At 45.6% G+C, this 25,000-nt stretch overlaps 1 protein-coding gene across 1 annotated transcript in view; it reads left to right on the top strand.

Annotated features, from left to right (window-relative positions):
• The first annotated feature begins 2,430 nt into the window (after window positions 1-2,430).
• Window positions 2,431-25,000, top strand: part of pou2f2a (POU class 2 homeobox 2a) — a 55,849-nt gene continuing 33,279 nt past the window's right edge. The window contains exon 1 of the mRNA XM_069719130.1: window positions 2,431-3,482. Within this exon, the coding sequence (XP_069575231.1) occupies window positions 3,383-3,482 (100 nt within the window). The 5' untranslated portion in view covers window positions 2,431-3,382. The remainder of the gene's footprint in view (window positions 3,483-25,000) is intronic.

Below are 25,000 nucleotides of genomic sequence, written 5' to 3'. Positions count from 1 at the left end.
CATCATTTGTATCACTAATACTAGAAATATAACCTATACAAGTGGTTGCAGTATTACTAGATTACCAGTGTTAGTTATGGAAGTACTACTAGCACCAGTACTAGTTGTATTGGCAGCTGTAGCAGCAGCAGCAGCAGCAGCAGGAGTGACAGCACTAACTGATGATAGAAATACAAAGTGTAGCCGCTTTAATTTTAATACAAATTGAAGTTAAAAAAGTGTCGATCGAGTATGAAAAGTAGTTGCATCAGCTTTAGTTCAAATAGTAGCTCTGGTATCATTTACACAAGCGCTAGTAGCCGTTATTACAGCAGATAAGGGGTCAGTTATTCCCTCAATTGTAGCCGTGGAGGTCTTTAATACTGCAGCCTGTATTAACCGCTTTAGTTGCATAGAAGTTGTCCACTGATAGTAATAGTAGCGTCGCAGCTGCAGTTTTAGTCGCAACCTTTAAGATTTACATCCAAGTTGTTGCAGGAGCATCTGTAAGGATTTTACTAAGGTCAGTTCCAGTGTGAGTAACTGAAGGACTGCTGCAGCTGTAGAGTGCAGAAGGCTTCTGATGACGTTTCATCCCTGTAGCAGGTGGTTTATAGGCTATTTGACGTTTTTTCTTCTTCTTCCTCTCACTGCATGGACATTAGCATTGGCAAAGAGCCTGAGGCCTTTCTAAATATGAGGGCCATAATTGATCGATAACTTATTAACAGCTCAGTCTCACCTTGGAGTGTATACATAGAGATAGAGAGAGAGAGAGAGAGAGAGAGAGAGAGAGAGAGAGAGAGAGAGTGTGTGTGTGTGTGTGTGTGTGTGTGTGTGTGTGTGTGTGTGTGTGTGTGTGTGTGTGTGTGTGTGTGTGTGTGTGGTCGATTTTCTTTTATTGACTGCGATATTTAGCGTATAGATTTTTCTATTTAAAAAATCCATGTCGGCGATAATCTTGAGTGTAAATGCACAGCGCGAGATTGGGGCGGTGCATCTGACAGCTGGTGGAGGAGAGAGGAGAGGCGAGAGGTGGCGGCCCGGAGGCACCTTTCCTCGGACAAACACACACAGGCTGAAAACATTTTCACCGACCCTTTGTAGGGAAGAAAACATGCAATTTAGATTCAGCTCAACTGACATTTTACGCACATTTTACGCGCACACGCACGTAGCCTTCCCTGAGCCCAACAATAATTACTAATTTAACACCCGTGGCTCTGCGGGCTTTGATTATCCACCTCTGTGGAGGAAAAAGAAATACATTAGTTGAGTGCTGCAGGTGACCTTGCGTAGGCCAGGCCCACGTAAATCTATATGAGAGAGGGAGAGGCAGAGATCCACCTGCTGAAATATACATCAAAGGTTCACCCCCCTTTGAATTCGTCTCCGCACATTGTGAAGAGGCGATCGATTTTTCGGAGGCCGGCGATGATGTGGTTATTGGCTTCATTATAATGAAGTAATCAGAAGATCAATTGGTTGAATCTGCGCTCGTCTTGTACGGGATTATCGTGGTCGAAGAAAAATGTTTGTCTGTAAGGTGCATGGTTTAAAAAAAACAACTTAGGTTCTTGATTAAATGGATTTTAACATGATCCATGTCAATATATTACCATCACATGTATAGTAGAGTCAATAATAATCAAAACTCCTGCATGTTACTTTGCTACAGATCAGATCCGAGAAATAAAAGTGCCAATAAATGTCCCAGTGTGCGCTAAAAAGAAATGTTTCCCTACCAGAGCAGTGGCTGTGTTTGTATATATGCATATGTGTGTGTGTGTGTGTGTGTGTGTGTGTGTGTGTGTGTGTGTGTGTGTGTGTGTGTGTGTGTGTGTGTGTGTGTGTGTGTGTGTGTGTGTGTGTGTGTGTGTGTGTTGGGGTGAGGGGAAAACGAGGTATAGAGAGGGGAGGGAAAGGGGGTAAAAAAAAAAAAAAAAAAAAAAAGAAAAAGAAAAGGGGGCTGGGTATCTCAGTCTGTCTCCCGGCCGGAGAGCGCTTCGCCGAGCCAGAGTGCGTTCAGGCTGCGCGGTGTCGGACCGAAACCACCGGGGTTCCCAAAATAAACTGGAGGGACACTGATCCGCGCGCACACACACGTAGGATACACACCGAGAGGGAGACCGAGAGAGAGAGAGCGATACACACCGGCGGATGGCGGAGCAGAGCCAAAGAAAAGACACTATAACGTAAAAAGAAAAAAAGGGGGTACGGCTTTCACCCCCTCCTCCGTTTTCTTGCTTTCGCTCGCGCATCAGTTGAGGAGAGGACTGGTGTGCTCATTGATATGGATTCATTCATTTATTTTTCTATTGATTTTGCTTTAATTGGTGACCCCCGGTAAGGAAAGCGGGGAGGAGAGGGAGGAGCGAAAGTCAGACAGGGGGGTGCCTGCGTAGCCGTACTTTATTATTTGATTATATTCTATCTTTTACCAAATATTGCTTTCGCGTTTTATTATTGCGTCGCTTTGTGTGCATGTATTCTTCAGCAGACCAGCCAGCTACTAACCAAATCTTCACGAGAACCAAAAAAGAAGCAACTCTCAGTCGTACACGGACAGTTTTTTCTCGTTTGTTTTCCTTCCCGAGGATTGACCGGTGGACAGTGTTTTGTTTGAGACTTTTAAGGACAGTACACGGAGCAGAGATCCAAACCAAAGCAAAGCAAAGCAAACCGACGAGGAGACGCGGAGAGCCGCTGCGGTCTTTACGCACAACTGTCTGGACACAGTCAATTGAGTGTAATCGAGTCTGTGTGACATGGAGAGCAGCTTAACGAGGAGCACCGACTGCACTACATTCACATGGGTGCAATGATACAAGATTCCCTCCAATGGCCAGTCACCTGCAAGCTGTATTAGCCTCTATGGATAACCACTGGTAGCTTTATTTATTCTCCCAAAGCCAAACCGTCTTCGCTGCGCGCCCTGCACATCGCTGCGTGTTCGTGTGTGTGTGTGTGTGTGTGTGCGCGCGGGTGTGTGTGTGCGCGCGCGCGTGTGTGTGTGTGTGTGTGTGTGTGTGTGTGTGTGTGTGTGTGTGTGTGTGTGTGCGCGCGCCGGACTATAGCTGACTTCGACGAGACTCAAGTGAGGGGACCAAAAATACCCATCTGTACACCAGAGCTTGTACAAAGTCCAAAAAGTGGAGAGATGGGAATCCGCTGAGGCAGAGGCTCGACTCACGGAAGAAGAAGAAAAAAGCCAGATACTCGGTGTCTGTTCTGTTTTTTTCAAACCATCCCAGCGTCCTTCCAAACGGCTGCCCACAAACCTGGAAAGCATACGAAGAGCAGGCCAAAGAACGACGGCAGGACGACGGATAAGAGAAGAAGAAAAAGTGAGACTAAAATAAAAAGAAAACAACAACAACGACCCCCAGGTCGACAGAGGACCATGTTTGTCCCCCTGCCGGTCCCCTTCGTCTTTCAGAGAACAGCGTCCGACTTCAGCGCCTGGAGACTCAAGTCCTCGCTGGCTCCGCGGTCCAGCCCCGGTAAGACGCCTCTCCTCCGGTGCTTCTTTCACCACTGTGCACCTACACAAAGAATAGTCATAGTTTAATATCTTTTTTTTTAATTATTATTATTTCTAACCTGCTAAATTTAACAAAAAAATTCTGAACACAACAGTTTATTTTCCTCTAAATCCAGTTCCACCTCAAATTTCCCCTCATGGTCGAGTAAACCTATTATGAGTAGAAATAAATTACATATATATTTAAAATCCTGTCTGATGCAACATATAACTCGTAACAAGCATTTTAACAAATTAAAAGTTGCAAGATCTGCATTTCTTTTAGTAAAAAAAGATCTGCCAGAGTGTTTAGATTCTTTTTTTCTTTTTGTATAAAATTCAAATCATCTTGTTTCCTGAATTTCTAATGATTTTCTCTAAGTGCATTCATAATTTTCCATATTCTGCTTTCTTTGAAATTACACAAACAAGTGATTTTTGTCAAGGACAATTTGAAGACTAGATATCTTAGCCTGAAGGTGTTTATTGTTTTTCCATTGTTATCTCCCCAAAAAGGTAAAAAAAAAAAAAAAAAAAAAGAGAATTTATTTCTCAAAATCAGTTCAACTAGAATACTTACTTGCATAAATCCGAAATGTAAGAACACACCCAGAAATTGGATGCATGAATATGAGGATCATTAGCATCCATCACAGTCTCAGAGAGGCGCCACACTCTCTCCTCATGCTTTCCTCTTTCACTCATAGCAATCCATCCATCTCACCCTCCCGTCCCATCTGTCCGCTCTGCTTTCCTCTCCGCTCCTTCAGTCTTCGTCGGGCGGGTTTGGGGGGAATATTCATGGTCATCCATCGATCAGACCGTATTGATCCCTGACTGGGGCCACATTGGGAAAACGGGAGTACAGACGAGTTGAACGTGGGAGAAAGTTTGGCTACTCGGGAGGCGATGCGAGAAGGGAGGGGGAAACATTTTTGTTTTTGCAGAGATTCAAATTCAAATCGTCGTCTGAAAATCAAAGCTGGCTTAATAGTTAAAAACACGGAGATATATTTTTCGTCATCTTTAAGGGACTTGATTCACACAGAAGGGATTAGCAGCGAGTCTGTCAATCAATAGTTACTCACTGTGACGACCTTATCATGCCTTTATACTCTGCTTTAATACCTCATGATCACTATAATATTGCTTTAGTGAATTGCAATGTGATCAATGATGGCAGAACACTTCATGGTAGATTTATTTTTAGAAATCTTTTTACAGTCCTACAGGGGTGCACGTCCGCACCGGGATATTTACAGTTTAGTATTTATGCCTAAATTTATGCATTCAAAAAAAATCTAATGTGCTGAATGTTAAATGAAGGTAAAGCTTGGATCCTTTTAGTCTGTCTCGCTGTTTTTAATCGAAGATTCAAATTCACCTGCTTTCGTTCGTCTTTAAAACTTTGTGACGTGTCGCCGGTCGCCTGTTTCAACGCGAGTGCTCGTACATGTTAGTTTGAGTGTTGCTTCCTGGAGGGTGACAGTGCTGGTGCCCCCCCACCCCACCCCACCCCACCCACCTCACCCACCCCACCCACCCCCTCCCTCCATCCATCCCCAGCACCTCCATCTCATCCATCCATGGATGGATGAGATGTGAGGGGGTTGGGGGATGCGTGTATGCCGAGCCGTGCCGATCCGTGCTGTGCCGTGCCGTGCGGGGTAATTCAGGCTATCACCTTAAGTAGGTGTCAGGAGGAGAAAAACGGTCGAGGTTTTTAATGAGAGCTGCTTCATGGCGGCTTTGACAGGCGACATATAACCACTATAGCTTCTGTTTTTTAGAGGGGGGGGGTGTGATGGGGTGCGGGGGGGGGGGGCAGTTCTCTGTGTTGGTCCTCTAAGAAATTAAAGTTAACCACGAGGCGAGAGCAAGAAGAAAGAGGAGGTGGAGGCCAAGTGCGAGGGAGCGAATGAATGATTGAATGAATAACAGAATGAGTGAGTGCATAAATGAATAATGAATGAATGGGAAGGTTAAAGTATCAGTTATAGAATTAACAGGTGAAAGAATCAGTGAATTGGATGACTGAAAGAAGCTGAGAGGCAAAGTTAAATGGCTGGAAAAAAAATGAATAATGAATAGATTGAATGAAAGAGTCAATCATGTTTGTGTAGAGGATGAATAAATGACCCTGACTCAATGTGTGGATTCATGAATTAGTAAATTGAACAAATGAGATAAAAATTCAAAATGAAACGAGGTTACGGGTGAGCCAGCAGTTTCTCCAGCAGCTCGGTCTCCCCCGGTGTTTTTCCACGTGAGAAAACCAAAGGGTCAGAGTTCCTTCGCCGGCTGCTTTTTTTAAAAAAAAAACATGTTTTTATTTAAACATGTTGCTGTGATAAGCAGCCAATACACACGAGAGAAATAAACCGCGCAGGAGAGCAAAGGCCAACACTCATCCCTCCCATCCCCTGTTAGTTCCTCCTCCTCGCTCCATCTTTCATGTTTAATCTCCGGGGAGAAAAAAAAAAAAAAGAAACTCAGACTTCTGTTTCTCATTGTCTTTCTCATTTCTGTGAAGTATTCACTTGACTCGAAAGCCTTTCCAGTGAAATGCAAACTCTCCTCTCTCTCCCTCTCTCTCTCTCCCTCTCTCGCTCAGTGTCTCGTTCCCTATGGACAGGCAGGTTATTGAATTGGATTTGCCTGGTGTGGTTCGGCCCGGGCCCCATAAGCCACTTTAGCTAAGTCTGTTACCCACAATTCTCTGTCTCTCCCTGATCTGCGCCGTTTGACCGTGTGTGTGTGTGTGTGTGTGTGTGTGTGTGTGTGTGTGTGTGTGTGTGTGTGTGTGTGTGTGTGTGTGTGTGTGTGTGTGCCCGCGTGTGCACCTCCGGTCCTGCAGGTGTGCGACATCTGGGTGTGTTTGCGTTGCCGAGAGCAAAGATGGAGGGGGGGAAGGAGGGGGGGTGTCAAAAAGTGCGAGACGAGGTGAGCGAGGTTCAGCGGAGGAGAGAGGGAGAGGTCCAAAAACAGCAGACGGCAGCAGACGGCGGCTCTACAGTGGATCTAAAACCGAGGGCTTATGGGTTTTTTGTCAGCTCGACTTTAAACACTACGGCGTTCAGAGCAGACGACCTCAGCTCAGCTGGGACGCATCACCGCCGCAAAACCACTTTTAAAACACAGGCTGGATTCAAGTTGTCGTCAGAGATTGAAGATGTTTTCTTTTTTTTTTCCCATGTAGTCTCACCTGTGCTGCGAGTCAGGGCGCCGGGTCGCCTCGTTAACCGCAACACTGGAGGACATTTGAATGTTTTTACGCCCTATAAAAAAATTTAAAAAAAATGTAAGGAGGCAGGTTACAATCTCCTACGGATGATGGAAATATCTGGCTGTGGGTCAGGAAAGTTAGTCCCAACCCACCTGATCGTGCTGCTGTGTGAATGCCAACTTTATTACAATGAGTTGGAGCCTTTAACAAGCAGCTTCTCATCACATCTAAGGTCTTCCTGCTTAGTTTAACATCCTCTTCACTATAAAATCAAAAGTCTATCCTTCGATGATGAAGACTTGTAGTAAAACCACACATTTCCACTCTTCTACGTAGTTTGAATTTTTCTACCGTTTCTTTTTTTTTTTTTTGATATTTCTGAAAGTCAATGTTTATTTAAATGAACATAAAATGGCTGAAAATTCAGAAGGCCTGATTGCGGTTGTCTCGTGCTCAGACTTCTCACTCTGCGTTTTGTTTTGTGTGCGAGTGATCAGCAGGGATTGAGGATGAACCCCCTGAAAGCTCATCCGCGTTGCCTGCGGTCGTAAACCGGCAGGAAGACAAAGACGGGCGGTCGGACAGCAGATCTCTCTGCCCCGCAAACACGCGGTTGTAAGTCTCCCGTCACGCTCGTTACCGTGCCAACAGTAACATTCGAAGAAGAGCGGAGGCTATAACGTCCTTTTGGCTTGAGAGTCAGAAGCTCCGGTTTTGTTGCAGCTCAGAGATCTTCAGGCGGACGGAGAGGGACCTGTAGCTGCCTCTGCTGTCCCTGCTCTGCACCGCAACAAAGGAAATCTAAATGCTCTTTTATTTTATGTACACTGCTGTAAAATCCTCCAGGGCCACTGTGGCCCATATAAAAACTGAGAGCTGTCAAATTCACAGAGCGAACGCACGCGTCTGGATTGAGAGGGATGGTTTATTTATGCCGGCTACTCTGAGAGGCCTCTTATTTCAGCTCGGGGTTTTCACATTTCAGCCGGCTCACTTCCTCTGTCTGCTCCTCCACTTAAATTATACACAGTAAAACATCAGTGATGAAAAGCCCTGATGATGCGCGATCAAACGAGCTGTATAATCAAGCTGAAATATTTAATGCGGGTGGTTTTAAAAAAAAATGCAACAAAGAAAAAAAAACTTGTGATTGAAAATTAACACGGCAACAAAACGCTGTATACTGAAACAATGAGACACTATTACATTGTTTAACAGCAGCGCAGAGGAACTTTCAATACAAAGTTCAAAGCGCAAACCTCCTGCCCACACACACACACACACACACACACACACACACACACACACACACACACACACACACACACACACACACACACACACACACACACACACACACACACAGTGCTCCATGCTGCTCGATAACTACCTCGTCTCACACCCAGGATCTTCACCTCGCGGAGCCCAGGAGGGGGCTGCGGTGTCTGGGCCACACCAAACTGAGTCTGAGCAAAAGGCCCCTGTGCCTGGATTAATTGGCTTCCCGTGTGTGTGTGTGTGTGTGTGTGTGTGTGTGTGTGTGTGTGTGTGTGTGTGTGTGTGTGTGTGTGTGTGTGTGTGTGTGTGTGTGTGTGTGTGTGCGTGCGTGTGTGCGTGCGAGAGCGCACTTTATGCACGGTTGTGTGTGGATAAGAAGGTGTGCGTGGAAGATAGAGACTTTGCCCGAGTTGTGTACAGCCTTTTTTTTTGTGTCTGTGCATATGCAGGAGGTTCAAATGTGTGTGTGTGTGTGTGTGTGTGTGTGTGTGTGTGTGTGTGTGTGTGTGTGTGTGTGTGTGTGTGTGTGTGTGTGTGTGTGTGTGTGTGTGTGTGTGTGTGAATGGGCAGGTGTTTGGACTGTGTGTGTGTGTGAAGCTGCATAAACTGTGTGTCTAGCAGTATGCAAATATTTATGTTTATCAAGACTGGGGAAAGTGTGTGTGTGTGTGTGTGTGTGTGTGTGTGTGTGTGTGTGTGTGTGTGTGTGTGTGTGTGTGTGTGTGTGTGTGTGTGTGTGTGTGTGTGTGTGTGTGTGTGTGTGTGTGTGTGTGTGAGCAGGCAGACAGGTGGATGATCCAATAATTGCACGTTGAGGTCAGTTATGGATCTTTTCCGGCATGTGCGGTTTATCTGGAAACCACAAGCAGCTCATGGCTGCCTATTGTGTGAGTGGTTTTAACCTTCCACCACTATTGATTAGCCAGCATTGACTACTCTCCCGCCACCCCCCGTGTGTGTGTGTGTGTGTGTGTGTGTGTGTGTGTGTGTGTGTGTGTGTGTGTGTGTGTGTGTGTGTGTGTGTGTGTGTGAGGATTTGTGGTTGTGTGTGTGTGAATTTGTGGGTGGTGACATGAACAATTGCCATGGATGTTTAGGAATGTGACAAAGTGTGTGCATGTGAGGACACCTGCTACTGTAGATGTGTGTGTGTGTGTGTGTGTGTGTGTGTGTGTGTGTGTGTGTGTGTGTGTGTGTGTGTGTGTGTGTGTGTGTGTATGGATCAGATTTTAAAAGGGGCAGCGTTGTCGGTGAGTCCCGGTGCTAACGTGATTGCGAATGACAAAGCGTCCAGGCGGGTTTGTTAGCTCCATAATGGGGAATCAATAGACACAACACAGATGTCAATACAACATGCTTTATTGCGTTAAGCCGCCTCACCCCCACCCTCAGCTCTGCGCGCGCACACACACACACACACACACACACACACACACACACACACACACACACACACACACACACACACACACACACACACACACACACACACACACACACACACACACACTCACTCTCTCCATCCGAGGATGTATCAGCTCTGGAGCTGCTGTTTGAAGTTAAAGCAGATTTTTAAATATGCACATAGTACCCATTAAATCATCCAACAGGTCGCCGGTGACACTTTTTATGACGTGTTTTAATGTGTTTTCACGCTGATCGGTACTGGCCATTAGCATTTTGCTAATCACGCTCAGGAGATATAAACTTTATTGTAATAAATAGGAAACTACTTGACAAGAGGACGATTAGGATTTCTTTCTTCACTTCACAGAGAAACTTTGATCGATGCTTTTTGCGACCTTTTTAATAGAACTCGTGTGGTTGTGACGTGGGAAGTCGTGTGACCGGCGTTCAAGTCGTTATCGACAACGGGGGCGTCTAGACGCCACGGAGGCGAACAAATTAGCAAACTAGCATCGGGTAATGGAAGAAATATCGAACATAACGCGTATAAAGTTAGGAAGAAACACTAAAGGATTAAAATTTGAATATATTGGCTTTAGATTCAATGGAAAATGTATTTCCATTTCCTTCAATCTTCAGCTGACACGTCACAACTCGTGAACTCTCTCCATTATTTCAGTTTATTCCAAACAAACCAGAAGAATGGACCGCACCACGTTTCATGTGCCAGCAGACACCTCGTAGTTTAAAGCAAAAGCAGAGCAACTATCAAAATAAAGGAGCCAATTTATCGTATGCTGTGTATCATAAACAGCCCGTACATTACCTTCACACATGCACACATCCCGTGTATGTGGCATTGAAAACAGAGACACACACACACACACACACACACACACACACACACACACACACACACACACACACACACACACACACACACACACACACACACACACACACAGACCTTTTGTCTTTGTTACATACAGATGATAAAAAGCCATTTCACAGCATGGACACCACCTGCTGTGCACACATGAAATAAAAACCTCAGTACGACCAAATATGGTCGCCTGAACTCTGCTTCCCCTCTGCCGCTTGTCCGCATGTCTGTCCATCCAACCAGCTCAAACGCTCATTGTTACCGTGGAAACATTCATAGGCCATTAGACACACATATAGGAGGAAAAGAATCTAGGTAAACACTGTCCTTCCTACACACACACACACACACACACACACACACACACACACACACACACACACACACACACACACACACACACACACACACACACACACACACCCACGCACACACCCGGCGTTGGACAGTCATCTTAGTCTCGCTGCTCTTGATGGTTTCCCTTAATGGTCCCAAAGACCATCAAGGGCTAAATTGGCTGTACTCAGGCTATATTTGACTGCCCTGTGTGTCCTGCTCTCTTTGGGTATGTAATCGGCAATCATATGTAAGTGTGTGTGTGTGTGTGTGTGTGTGTGTGTGTGTGTGTGTGTGTGTGTGTGTGTGTGTGTGTGTGTGTGTGTGTGTGTGTGTGTGTGTGCGTACATCTCCGTTATATCTGTCCATGTAAACATCTGCCATGTTTACTTCTTGAGTACTTTTATAATGTCTGTGTAAAATCTGTGCTTCCCTGATGGCTTGTCTTGGTGCGCGTGTGTGTGTGTGTGTGTGTGTGTGTGTGTGTGTGTGTGTGTGTGTGTGTGTGTGTGTGTGTGTGTGTGTGTGTGTGTGTGTGTGTGTGTGTGTGTGTGTGTGTGTGTGTGTTTATACCGGCCAGTGTCCATTTTACACCCCCGCACAAATAATGAATCGTGGTCACAGCAGGGAACTTTTTTTTGGTTTAACACCAATGCGCACCCTTAATCGAATGCACTCAGCGTGCGCTGCCCCTTTGTCCGACAAGGTGTCCGTCGATAGGCTTTTTCTCCTCGGCCCACATAAACGCCATAAAGAAGCCGGCGCCTATTCAGTCGTCTCGTAGCTCACATTCCTTCCCTCCTTTCCCTCCCTCCATCTCTCCGAGTCGATGCGTTCGGCCGGAAGCAGCGAAGGCAGAAAGAAAGGCTGCTCGGCGTGTTGGCGGCTGGTCCGAGGTCAGCGCCGCTGCTCACCTTTTAATGAAGCAGAATAATTAGGTTTCCCACTGTACAGGAATCAGAGGTGTGTGTGTGTTGTTAGATTTTCTTGTTTTCGTGTCCACATTAGCACCCGTTAGTGTTTTGTTGTTTGAAGGTGATTATTAGTACTTTAAAGTCAAATGTACATTTAAAAAAATCAAGACGTCGCTACTTAAAAGCGTCTTTTTTTAATATCCAGGCAAAAAAAATATGTCTTCACCCCACATACACCGAGGATAAAGAATTTGGACTCTCTAGGTTTTACAGTTACCGCTCGAAAATAATAACCATGTCTTGCTCTTAATCCCAGATCCAGATCACCCGTGTCTGAGCTGAGTCTGTCCGTCTACTGGCGTCCATAAAAATCTGTTGGTCAGTTTTTCTGCTGCCAGGAAGACAAAAAGACTAACTTATGAAATGGGAATACATGTTTTTGGAAACGGACGGAGGTTATCAGGAAATCAATTTGTTTTAAAGCAACGTTTCCTCAGTGCTGATGTTGGTTCGGTTTGACCTGTTTGTTTACCATCAGTTGGTCTGATGATGGTTCTCATCTAGTCAGCGCATATCAATAACATTTTTATTTATTCAACGCCAAATCACAGCACTGGATACTTCAGGGCACTTAACAACAGAAACTTCCAAAAAAACCTCCAACAGAACCGGGCTCAATAAACAAAATCCGGGCCAACATTTTTGTCTTCTGCCCCGGTCGTAACAAGTCTTGAGAGACGATGACAGGATTGTTTAAAAAGCCGTTTGTTTCCACTCAATTAACAGTTTGAAAGCTTCAACGCAGAGCTGATAAAATGCTAAATCGTCGATGGGTTCAGAGTTTGGGCCGACGCCTCCCACCTCTTTCGCTCTCCGCACCAACTGCAAACAAAACACACCTTCAAAGCGCGATTGGTCGGCACCACTCGGGATTCGCAAACAGAAACCAGAACACTTGCGGTACCAGAATCTCGTCCTGCGTTAAAATGCCGACACCTGTTTTTTTTTCAGCGGTCGAAATTTTCCATCAACTGTAATTACAATCAGGAAATGATGCTGTATTTAAAAACCTGTGTTTTTAAACACGTGAAGAACTTGTTCTGTTCGTATTGATGTGCACGTAGAAGGTCTAATGTACTTGTGTGTGTGTGTGTGTGTGTGTGTGTGTGTGTGTGTGTGTGTGTGTGTGTGTGTGTGTGTGTGTGTGTGTGTGTGTGTGTGTGTGAGAGTGATCTCCAGCAGGTGTGTGTGTGTGTGTGCGTGTCTGGTAGCTAATGTCCATCACTGCCTTGCCCCGCTGGTGTGTGTAATACGGAAGTGCTGGTCTTTTGTGCCGCCCTGAAGGCAGTGATCTTGTTCCCCTGCTTGCATGAATAGAGAGAACAGGGCTTAGGAGACACTTCTGTCCTCCTTCGCAGGTTTCTGACATAATGAAGCCGATCGCACACAAAACCTTTTTTTCCGGGGGAGTGTGAGTAAGCTCGTCTTGATGTGCACTTTTTGCCATCTCAAAGGTTCAGGACTTTTTTTTATTTTTTTTATAGAGATTAAAATGACAGGGCCGGATAAGCAGAACTGTGTGTGTGTGTGTGTGTGTGTGTGTGTGTGTGTGTGTGTGTGTGTGTGTGTGTGTGTGTGTGTGTGTGTGTGTGTGTGTGTGTGTGCGCTCCAGTACACTCTCTCCTCTCTCTCTGAGTGTTTGCATGTTTATGTGCGCTACTGTAATGTAATCTCGCCGTTTGCAGCGCCGCGGGGACGTTTAATGCTCGCCAACATGGTTTGTATCGAGTAAAGCGCACGCGGGGAGCCGACGCGTGTCCTTTGTGTGGCCCCCTTTTTGCATGTCTGCAATTGTGTGTGTGTGTGTGTGTGTGTGTGTGTGTGTGTGTGTGTGTGTGTGTGTGTGTGTGTGTGTGTGTGTGTGTGTGTGTGTGTGTGTGTGTGTGTGTGTGTGTGTGTGTGTGTGTGTTCCTAAGCAATATGAATCCTTGCAGCCAACAATGCGTCTTCTTCCTTGCCGCCGATACATTTAGCTAATAAAGTCAGATGACAAAAGTGGGGTTAGTTAGATTGGATTCCATCTCTTTTGTCTCCTTTCTCCTCTCGGCTGGTGGTCAGTGCTGGGTTATTTTCTTTTTCTTTTCTTTTTTTTTTTTTCGGGGGGGGGGGGGGGCAGATTTAGATCCTGCAATTTAATTTAGCAGACAGGAGTTATGGTAATGAACTTGGGGGAGAGAGAAGGAGGTGTGTGACGAGAGGAGAGGATGGATAGCGAGGAGGGGTGAGGGGTCCCCCGTCATTTACCTCAGGAACACCACGTCCTTCCTGTCCTTCCTTTACCCCCCACCCCCACCCCCGAACCCCTCCTTCTCTTGAGCCGATCTTATTGAGGGGCCAGCGGTGACCGAGAAGGGTTTTTAGTGGAAAACGTAATATCATGCAGGGTGGGGGGTGGAGGGGGGGGGGGGCTGTATGTATGCACAGAGACAGAAGTAAAGTGACAACAATGGAGGATGGAGAGTGAAAGGAATGGGTTGGGGTTGGGGGGGGGGGACAGGCACTGGGTCTGGCCCTTTTTAATAAATCTGAGTGCTCTGGTTAGTGCTTCAATCTCCTGTACTCAACTAACCCCCCCAGCCCACATTACACACACACACACACACACACACACACACACACACACACACACACACACACACACACACACACACACACACACACACACACACACACACTCTACCAAATACATACATGCACTTACTCTCTGTGACTCATTTTCACCCACATATGCTGTCGCCAGACGACGAGCTCAAGGGCTTTTAGAAGGTGTTTTTTGTTTGTGTTTTTGGAGCGTACAGCTGATGCCAGATGTGGGCACGAAAGTGTGAACGACAAAAGTGTTACTTGTTTTGTATTTGGTGTTTTAATATTAATTTGGATTTTTTTTATTTATTTTTTATTTTGAAGTTTGATGGGATTGGACACACTGCAGGACGGTGAAAAGTGAAGCTGTGGATCTGCTGTTTCAACAAGCACAAGAGCGACGCACTTAGTCTTGTTTTTCTTGCGTACTTGTGAGCTTTTCACAAGTACCAGGGGTGGGCTGTATGTCCTGCATCTATTGCATGCAGGGAATCCAGTTTGGATGCTTTTCAAGTGTCTGGTGAATTAAAGCAAAAAAAAAAAAAATCCACGCCAACACACACACACACAAAAAGAAAGAAAAGCGCTGGAGGCTGTATATCTTGCATTTCTGGGTCCCATTTTGTCGCTCGAAGGTGTAATTTTCTCATTCGTCATAGATAACTGGGCCGAGTACAGATGGCATGATTGTCACGTAAAGACATCTCCAGCAACCGCAGTGGAGTTTAATAGCAGAAAATGTTGTGGCTGTCTGAGGCATCAGCTGTAAACATCGGGTTTTTGGTCCTCAGCCACTCAGATAGAAGGAGAGCAAGAGCCTCTTCATGGACCTTCCATTTTGTACCACTCGTACAGTCGCAATGATGTCAAAGACTTTTTTTTCTTTTTCTTTTTACATAACAGGTGCAGGTTCTGCCCGACAGTTCAAACCCAACAAGCTCAGGGCCAGAAGGTGCTCTGGGAAGAAAAAAAAAAAAAAAAAAAATGCATGACAGAAATCACGCAGCATTGCGTGCAGTCGGTCGACATTACACCGCTTCACCGTCGAATAACGCATTCAGCTCTCGGCGCCGTGATATTTAACCGCGGGAGAGTCCGTATGAGTGTCAGATATTAAATCAATTCCAGTATTCTCCGACTTAGATCGCACGTGCCCCATCACCCCTCCCGCCCTCTTTTCACTATAAGTGAAAACATAAACCCATGTTGGCTTGTTTGCTTTGGAACGTTACCTAGCAACCGGAAGGTTACTGGTTCAATGTGGAGGTGCTGACATTGTGCTGATACTGAAAGCCTCTGGACCGCCTCAGACAGAAGATCCGGAGCTACATGACACGCTGCATTTCTCAAGTGAAATTCTTCAGGCGTACGCCGAAGTTTGTCGACGGGCAGTGAGGTCAGAGACGACCCTTCGATGGGGGGGGAAGAAAAAAAAAGAAAAAAGGGCAGATTTGAAGACGAGGCTTCATATTCAAAGCGGGAGCTTTTTTTTTTTTTTTTTTTTTTTGGACTCTTTAAAGCAAGTTTGTGTAGCGTCCTGTATCCTCACGCACAGAGGCCAGACGTACTCACGCGCAGTTTTGAACATATAATCGTCTTCACGCTCTGCGGCTCCAATCTCATACAGTACACACACATTTACTACATCAGATAAAAAGCGGGAAAAACTCTTTTTTTTTTTTTTTTCTCTCACCTCCTTATCGCTGAACTCCCCCCACCTCCTCCTCCTCCTCCTCCCCTCTCACTCTCTTTTCTCCTTCATCCTCTTTTATTATCCTCTGCTTTTTTTTTTTTTTTTTTTTCTTTCCTTCAGCTAAGGGGTGCCCAGTCCAGAAATGAAATTAATCTGTTGTACTACACCCCCTCCTCCTCCTCCTCCTCTTCCTCTTCCTCTTCCTCCTCCTCCTCCTCCTCCTCCTCTTCCCGCATCTCAATCTCATTCTCTCTTTGCTCTGTGGGGAGGATTGGACTCGTCACTTTAACCTCTTCATATTGGATATGAATCTGTTAGCCCGCCTGCCCCTCTTCTCTAACACTCCCCACCTCAATCCACATAGTTTACACACACACACACACACACACACACACACACACACACACACACACACACACACACACACACACACACACACACACACACACACACACACACACACACACAAAGGCACTGTCACACTTATTTACGCACTTGCATGCACACACACTGTGGCGAACAACATAAGCATGCACAGACACTGTACTCACACACACTTCATTCCACGCTGGTATCTAAGCAAATCTTTCGACAAATCCCAATACACACACACACACACACACACACACACACACACACACACACACACACACACACACACACACACACACACACACACACACACACACACACACACGTTGACATCTCTGACAAACTGTCCTCCGGCAGGTTTCTCCCGGTGCTTCAATCAAAGCCATTGATATGAATCTGGGCTGTTTTCTCCATGCTGCCAGCAGCAGCAATATAGCAGCTGTACTTTTTAGCAGCTACACATCTTTCATCAGTTCCTGTGCTTGGGAAAATAGCTGTTTACAGCCTGCTCCCCCCCCCCCACTGATCCTTTTGCCTTTTATTCCAGCCACTTCTACATAGAGACAGGCGATATTGCTGGATTTTTAGCTTTGGCCTTGGTTGAACCATCCTGCCTTATTAGCGGGGATATGGAATGAATGAGAGAGGATTCATACTTCATATGAAAAAGGAAGGCAGGGAGATGTGGGTGGAGGGGGGGGGATGGGAGGGGGGAGCAGGCAGAAATGGGGTGGATGAGGGAGAGAAATGCGGGGAGCGAGTGAGGTTCTCCTTAATGGTTCCCCTTAGGGGTTTTAGCAGCTATGTTTTAGCTGGTGCAGCCAACATACAGTCATAGCAGTGAAATGGCACAGGTGAAGATCCTCCTCCTCCTCTTCCTCCTCTTCCTCCTCCTCTTCCTCTCCAAAGAGTGGTATGAATATGGTAAATCCGCTGACCGCTCGGCGGCACGATTCTCTCCCAGAAAATGGCCCTGTGTCTGCGTCCCTCGGGGGCGGAAGCTAAGGAGATTCTGCATTTAGGCCCAGCACTCACTCCCTTTCCTGCTCTCTGGGGGTTTGAAAGGGTCCCGGCCGGCCCAATCCTCCTATCTATCTCCCCGCCGCAGCAACAGCAGCAGTGATAGCGCACAACACAGCAGGCTCGCAGCTTAAACATGGTGGCTGGAGCTAACGCGGCTGTCGCTATCTGGATGCACGGCTTCTTTTTTTTTTTTTTTTTTTTACACACACACACACACACACACACACACACACACACACACACACACACACACACACACACACACACACACACACACACACACACACACACACACACAGCGCCTTCTATCCATGTCAGTGTCTCCCTGACTGAGTGAGGTCCATTTAGCTAGTGTTCGCCTGAGGCAGTGAGGGATCACCGACGACCATCGTCATGTTCTGTTACACACACACACACACACACACATGCATAAACACACACACACACACACACACACACACACATGCATAAACACACACACACACACACACATGCATACACAAGGTTGTTTTGTGCTAGCAGCTCTGCAGCTCCAGTCTCGTCGGGGTCAGAGAACATGGTTGGATGGCAGCTCACTCAGACAGTCTGTCAGTCATCCATTACTGGAGGAGACAAAGCATTCAGTGTATTTGCACCTACTTGGCCTCAGTGTTGAAGCTGGGAGACACTGACACAATCAATATTTCAATATATCCGACTCGGTATCGCAATGTCGGTAATGTGACTATTGGTGTGATTATCGGCTCTTTCACACGGTGTTTAATTCAATGGAGATAATGTGGTACGTTAAGGGCTTCGTGCAGCTGTGTATTGTGGAAATCTTGGTTACCCAGGTGGGTAAAATTAAACATTTATTAGGGTGCTGAGTGATCGAAATGGTGTCAGGTTCAAGGACACATGATGCCTTGGTAGGAATCAGTCATGTGACCTCTCAGTTGAGGGACGGATTCTCGAATCAGCCGACAAATTCAAGCCGGAGCTGCTGGGAAACGTGAAATTAAACTTACTGAATGCAGTTTGGATTTATTCAGACACCACATTTGGTCTGTGAATCAGTGTAATCATATGGAATATGATCAATCAATACCTGTTTGTGATAGTTTTATAATTTATGATGCTTTATTTTGTGTAGTTTGTGTGATTTAGGAAGCGTGTGACTTTGTTTGAGCGGCGTCGGTGACCGCAGAGTGAGGGTGTGTGTGTCCGGCGCAGCACTACACACAAATATTAGCATTTGAATTTAGACACGATGAAATATTAATGCAAATGTCCTCAGTGTTCATTCACGTGAGTTGAGGCCCGAGTGTGTGTTTTGTGTGTTTTGTGTGTTTTGTGTGTGCGTCTGTATCCACTTGTGTGTCCGAATTAGTGCTTTTGTCCTTCAGCTGTGGCACATGTCAGCCTAACGGTGTTTGCATAGTGCATCTGCCTGTGTGTCCCTGCTTATGTGTGTTCACTTCCCAGCACCCTCCCGCCCCCCCCCCGCATGCTCTCCCTCCTCCCGGGGTGTGAGGGGTCTGAGGGCCCGGCACCCCGTGTCATCCCGAACCCCCTCCTCATCTCCTTTTGTCTGCTCGTCAGTTAGGGAGCGGTCCGCGCGGGACCCCGGGATGCTGAAGGGGGTTGACCTTTACCCTTCACCCCCTAACCCCGCCCCTCCCCTCTCCTCTCCGTTGCCCCCGACGATTCATATGCAAGCGACCCGTCACCCGCCTATTCTTCTCTTTCATCCATCCACGCCTGGCCAGGCTGTTGTGTCAAGTCTCAAGTTCAAGTCCCAGGACGGGCGCCGGGCCGTCCAGGGTCGGGCCAGACCACGACAGACCAAGACCTGGCAGGCAGTGAGGAGCGAGGGGGAGGGGGGGCGACCGACCAGTGTTTGGTTGCTCATTTTTTATGGGGGGTCAGTGAGAGATGGTCTGCCGGTGTGGTGGGGATGGGCCGGGGTCATGGACCGCGGTCAGTCCGGCTTTGACAAACGTGTCTGTCGTTACCGGAGACCTCATCTGTTTTCCTGGAGATCCTGTCAGCTGGTGAACAAGTGGAACTTATTCTCTTAAATAGTTCACTTCGGTTCAGGTGTATTTCAAGATATCAGAGTATAAAAAAAGGGAAATGTCACATATAATTTAGCTTCTTTTCATTTTAAGACTAATATACAAAATAATGCCGCTCATACTTAAAGTCTCACTCAGTTATTTTTTTCCGTTTGGGACGAGGTCGGACTGAGAATCATTACAACCGGTGCAGCATTTCACCTTTCTAATCTCCAAATCGTTCCTTTTTTTTTTTGTTTGTCGAGGGGCTTCATTGTCCTTCATGGAGGCGCCCCGCTGGGTGGGGGGTTGGTATTTGCGGGCCCCCGGGTCAGGGTCAAGGTGGGTGGGGCCTGGGTCGGCCAGGCAGACGGCTGCACAGACGGCGGACTTGACATTGAGTGGATTAACGGGATCGGCAGGCTCGTTGTGTTTAAGTGTATTGTCGGTGAGGAATCCTTGAAAGTGACGGTTCCTGCTGCACAGGTTCACGTTAGTTTGTGTCAGGCTGAGAATTAAAGACTGTGTTGTTTAGAGAATTTCTATTCATGTGTTTCTTAAGAAAAGAATAAGCCGCGTCTCATCCGTACGTGGCTGAATCTTTACTGAGGCGAAGTTAACGCTCTTCAGGGTCGTAAATATTTTCCTGAGTGGGTTAATTTATTGTGTCTATTGGAAGGCAAACGCATCTTTACTATATATCCGCTAATAAGTGAAGGGTAAATGAGAGCACACACACACACACACACACACACACACACACACTGTCCTTCAATTTGTACCAGTGAATGGATGCAATGATTGAACCATTTACTGAAAATAACTAAGCTTTCATTAAACACAAAAACAGTTCCATTGTCCCGGTGCAGCACTGTTCGCCTGCAGAGGACACCGAGATAAATAAACACCCACTCGGTGAGAAATAATAATAAAAATATATAAAATAATCTTGGCATTGTGCATTGCACATTCCACATTATCCTCAGAAAACATCCAAATATGTTGTTTTTTGGTTGCTTTTTTGTTTTGTTTTGTTTTTTCATGGAAAAGCTTAAAGTCACATTCCTTGAGGAGATGCACAGCCTCACAAAGTCCAAGGATGTGTTAAGTGGGAAAACAATTTTTTCAGGCATCTGACATTTAACCCGCTGCTTGTGTTTGTAGCATTCTTGCTGATAATGGGCTGGAGTTTGTTTTGAAAGCATCCCAATTGACAGTTGATTGAGCTGGCCTGAAGGTTATCCAGCAAATGGAGAATGACTTCTGCCCTCCAAGAGCTCGCCAGCTCGTAATGGTTGTTCTGAGATGCATGTAGTCAGTGCACAGACTTGGCCAACGGTTTTATTTTCCACATGGACCTCCGCTGTATGCTCGGGATACGCGATGACCATGACGGTAGCATTCAGCAGACCAAAGAAAGTGTAACCTCGGTCTGTTTGTGTGCGTGTTTGTTTGTGTCTACATAATGCACAACCTTTGGCCTTTCTTAGGTCCATATTCAACAGTTTAAATTGCTCTCATAAGCAGATTTTACAGCTTTCAAATCAGACATTTTTAGAGTAAACTCGCCAACATTTCTGACCGTCATGCCTAAAACTGGAGATGATTTTTAATTTTTTTATTTATGGAGAATTATACTCATTGAAAAGGCTTCAAAAACCACTTTAAAGCAATCGTACACTGAGACAAATCAAAAGTAGGTTGAAACTGATTCTAACAATGTTTGTGTGAGATAGTTTTATTCGTTTGGACACTTTCTTTGCTGCCAATTAACAGAGCTTGTGTTTTTTTGTTTTGATATTGAACTGAGGTGAAGCTATCGTCTTTGAACTCCACTGACAGTGTGTGCGTATAAATGTGTTAATATCTGGTGTGTTTCTCTGCGGCCTTGATCCACCCATCAGCGTGCTGTAATGATTTCAGTGGAGAGAGATCTAGATAAAGATTCTTTCATGAGTATCCACTTCACTGGGACGCAAACTCCAATACTTTATTTTCTATTGTATCACAATATGTACCCATATCATGTGGAAAAAAAATGCCCTCCCATTGACACAAAAAGAGCCTCGTAGACACAAATAAGTAATCAGTTTGTTTCATTTTTAATATTATTTCTTTGTTTCTGTGTCGTAAGACGCCTTACCTCCGCCACAGACCTGACAGTACTTCCTGAAATAGCAGGACTTGAAGAGATTAAGCGCTTTAATGTGTCCAAATCTAACAAAAGCGTTCTCTTTCTTGGTAAATATTTAACTGTAGGTAAAACTTCTGACCAGACGTGGGTTAAATTTAAGTGTGATCTTTCATCTTTTTATCCTACACCGCATAGATGCGTGTGAATCGGATTCCCCGTGTGATTACAGTTTTGAAATAAATCTGGACCTGTGGTGGTTTAAACTGATTGGGACGAGGGCAACACGGATGATTCCTTGTTCTGTATTTGGAAAAATTGCACTGCTGTCCAGAGAAATGTATGTAGCTGGTAATTTTAGCATTTCCCCCCTTTTGGCTTTGCTCCAAATGAAAGCGTGTTATTTACGTACCAAGTGATTTATCTGAGCCACGAACGTTCACACCCGCTATTACAATTTCACCAAAAACTCCACAGAAGATCTTTTCTCTGCTGCTGAAAATTGAGCTCTTTGCAAAAAAACAGAGTTTCTGACTGCCAACGATGATATGCAGTCAGCGCTGACAGAAACATGCAACCTGTCATTGGCGCCAATTGCCACTTTCGTCTTTCTGCTGCTGAAGTGGTGAAATCACTATGTTCCAACGTGTCAGTTTTCTCCCGACAGTATATCGTGTTTTTACCTCCATATTGATAAAATTACACACAGTACATATATAATTTTTCTTGAATATGTGTAAAATGGAAGAAAGAAAAAAACCCACCTCTTAGTTGAAACATGACTCCATGATTCCAGGAGGATGTTTTTTCTTTTTCTTTTTTTTTTTTTTCTATCTTCTTCACTTCACTCAGCATTAGCTAGCGTCAAATGTAGTGGTCACCAGTGGCTACTCTCCGGCTTAATAACTGTCTGAAAAACAGGAAAAATCCAATAGAGCTCTCCTGCAGCCGCAGTCGAAGCCAAGACAGTGTGAAACGTCTCGATGGTGTTACAGCCGGAATTTATGATCCAGAAAAAAAACAGGATTTTTTTATTTTATTTTTTTTATTATTTTTTATCGCAGGTGCTTCGACAAATTAATGATGTCTGTTTTTAAGCAGGTGATGTTTTAATAAGACATTTTATTTTCATTATTGGTGTTCTTTCTGAATCCTACTCCACGTTCCTCACTTTCTCCCTCCCTCCCTCACACACACACACACACACACACACACACACACACACACACACACACACACACACACACACACACACACACACACACACACACACACACACACACAGATTAGTTAACAAGGTTGGGTACTGTATAAGCTTGGAAATGGCAGATGACCCAAACACATATCGCTGCATCCTCCACACCTGCCTCCCCTCTTTCTTCCCACCCCCCCATCCTTCCCTCAGGGGAAAAAAAAAGGAGTCAGACAGAGTGGTGGGTGGGTTTGGTCCAGAGAAAGAGGGAGGGAGGGAGAGAGAGAGAGGGGAGAGAGGGGGAGAGAGAGCAGTGGTCAGAGAAGAAAGAGCGCGAGAGAGAAAGGGAAGGGACGGACCGACAGATACATCAGAGAGGGAGGGAGAGAGATGTGGCTCTTAGAATAAAAGGAGAGGAGGTAAAGATGAGTACTAAGAGAGCAGGAGAAAAAAGGGGGGTGGGGGGAGTGGAGGGGGGCAACAGACAGACAGACAGTGAGGCATTAAAATTCATGGCCTTTTTTATTTTCCGTGCTGAAAATCAATACTGTCTACTATGGATGAGGTGAGATGTGGACAACAGCGGTTGCCGGCCAAAGCAGGAGGGAGGTAGGGAGGGAAGGAGGGGGGAGGAGGGAGAGAGAGAGAGAGAGAGGGGGGTGGGTGTCGTCAATATTAACAGTGACACAGCCACTGCAGGCCAAGGTAGAGTTGGAGAGGAGAGAGAGGGACTGGGGGGATGGGTGGTGTGTGTGTGTGTGTGTGTGTGTGTGTGTGTGTGTGTGTGTGTGTGTGTGTGTGTGTGTGTGTGTGTGTGTGTGTGTGTGTGTGTGTGTGTGTGAGAGAGAGAGAGAGAGAGAGAGAGATATGGAGAGGGCGGTGGGGGGGTAAGGTTCATTAAGTCTGACCAGCAGAGCTTTTGGCCAAGGCAGCAGCAGGCCTTTTGTCCGAGGGTCTGGACACACACACACACACACACACACACACACACACACACACACACACACACACACACACACACACACACACACACACACAGATGGATGGACTGATGGATATTACCCTCTCTCCCATTGTAATTGACAACCCCCTCAGAACCTCCATCATTTGGCCGCTGGTGTGTTTGACTAATGTCTGGCAGATGTTCTAACGCTACACGCCAACTATTGTCGCCGGGTCGGGGGGGTCACGGCTCTTCTAATTCAGGAAATGGAGATTCTCGCGCGCTCAGAAACTATAAATCTTCCCCCCCCAATGAAAAGGCTCGTCCCTTCCAGGCTCTGTGGTTATTACATTAGTTTCATTTCAGACTTTTAACGGCGTGCAGGGCCACCGAGCCCCGACGACACGTCAACCCATTTCAGTTTCTCTCAATTCAGCCAGATTTTTAACTTTCAGGCAAACGGCAAAGTTAATTCTCCCCTTTGAATTATGTTTTTAATGCGTTTTATTGTATATTTAATTATATTTGAGGAGCAGCTGTGCTCCAAAGAAACCATAAAGGCAGTAAAGATGATCCTCGAGGCCAATGCGTTGGTTTTAATTCCATTGAAGTGCACTTGTGTGATCTTGTTAACTCGGTATTCATGCTGTAGAGTAACAAATGTTCGACGCTGTAATGTCCCTTCAACAATATGGGGAAACTTTAAAGGTGGTATTTAGATTGAAAATCAGGTCTCGTTGTTTTGTGGCTCTTCTGATTGTAAAAGTTCAGGACGTGCGATTCTGGAAAATGTTCTTTCCACAGATGTGAACCAGAAACTCTCTTTTTGCTCTGTTGTTGGTCTCCACCAACTCTTGCTGGAAATATCAGGCTGCTTTTTAGCGGCTAAGCGCTCCACTAACTTTATAAACTGCTCTCTAACTTTGTCTGCCAACCGTTCGGTGCAGAGCAGGTTGTGTACTGTTGGTTTTAACCTTAAACGGCTGCGTGAATTCAACGCTATGTGTTAAATGAAAAAATAAAATAAAAAAAGGGACTATAAACCTCCATAAAACACAAGAACAGCAGGTTCAGCTAACAGTTCAGGTTCATCACGACCAGCGACCATTTTCTAAAAAGATTTTCACATCAAATTGTTATGAGGTACTTTTAAAGAAATATCATTATAGCTACTTGAAGATTTCCCAGATGTTGTGGCACCTTTAAATACAATCATCCTGAACAGCCTTGAGAACCGATACCAGCCGAAACACCAGGTAATATTATGTGCGTATCCCGTCAGCATCTAGTCGGCCTCAGAAAGGTTTCAGGGAAACTCTTGACACCGGCGCTGATACCGCGGTCGCTGTGCCTCTGTCAAGAAGTTTCTTCTTTTTTTTTTTTTTTCCTCATGAATACGTTTCTGGGATTTTCTTCTTTTT

Source organism: Brachyistius frenatus, unplaced genomic scaffold, assembly GCF_029030835.1.
Source record: "Brachyistius frenatus isolate BFR_SWC_R1_liver_20210118 unplaced genomic scaffold, ASM2903083v1 Contig_207, whole genome shotgun sequence".
Lineage (NCBI taxonomy): Eukaryota > Metazoa > Chordata > Actinopteri > Embiotocidae > Brachyistius > Brachyistius frenatus.
This window is presented reverse-complemented; position numbering and strand designations above follow the sequence as displayed.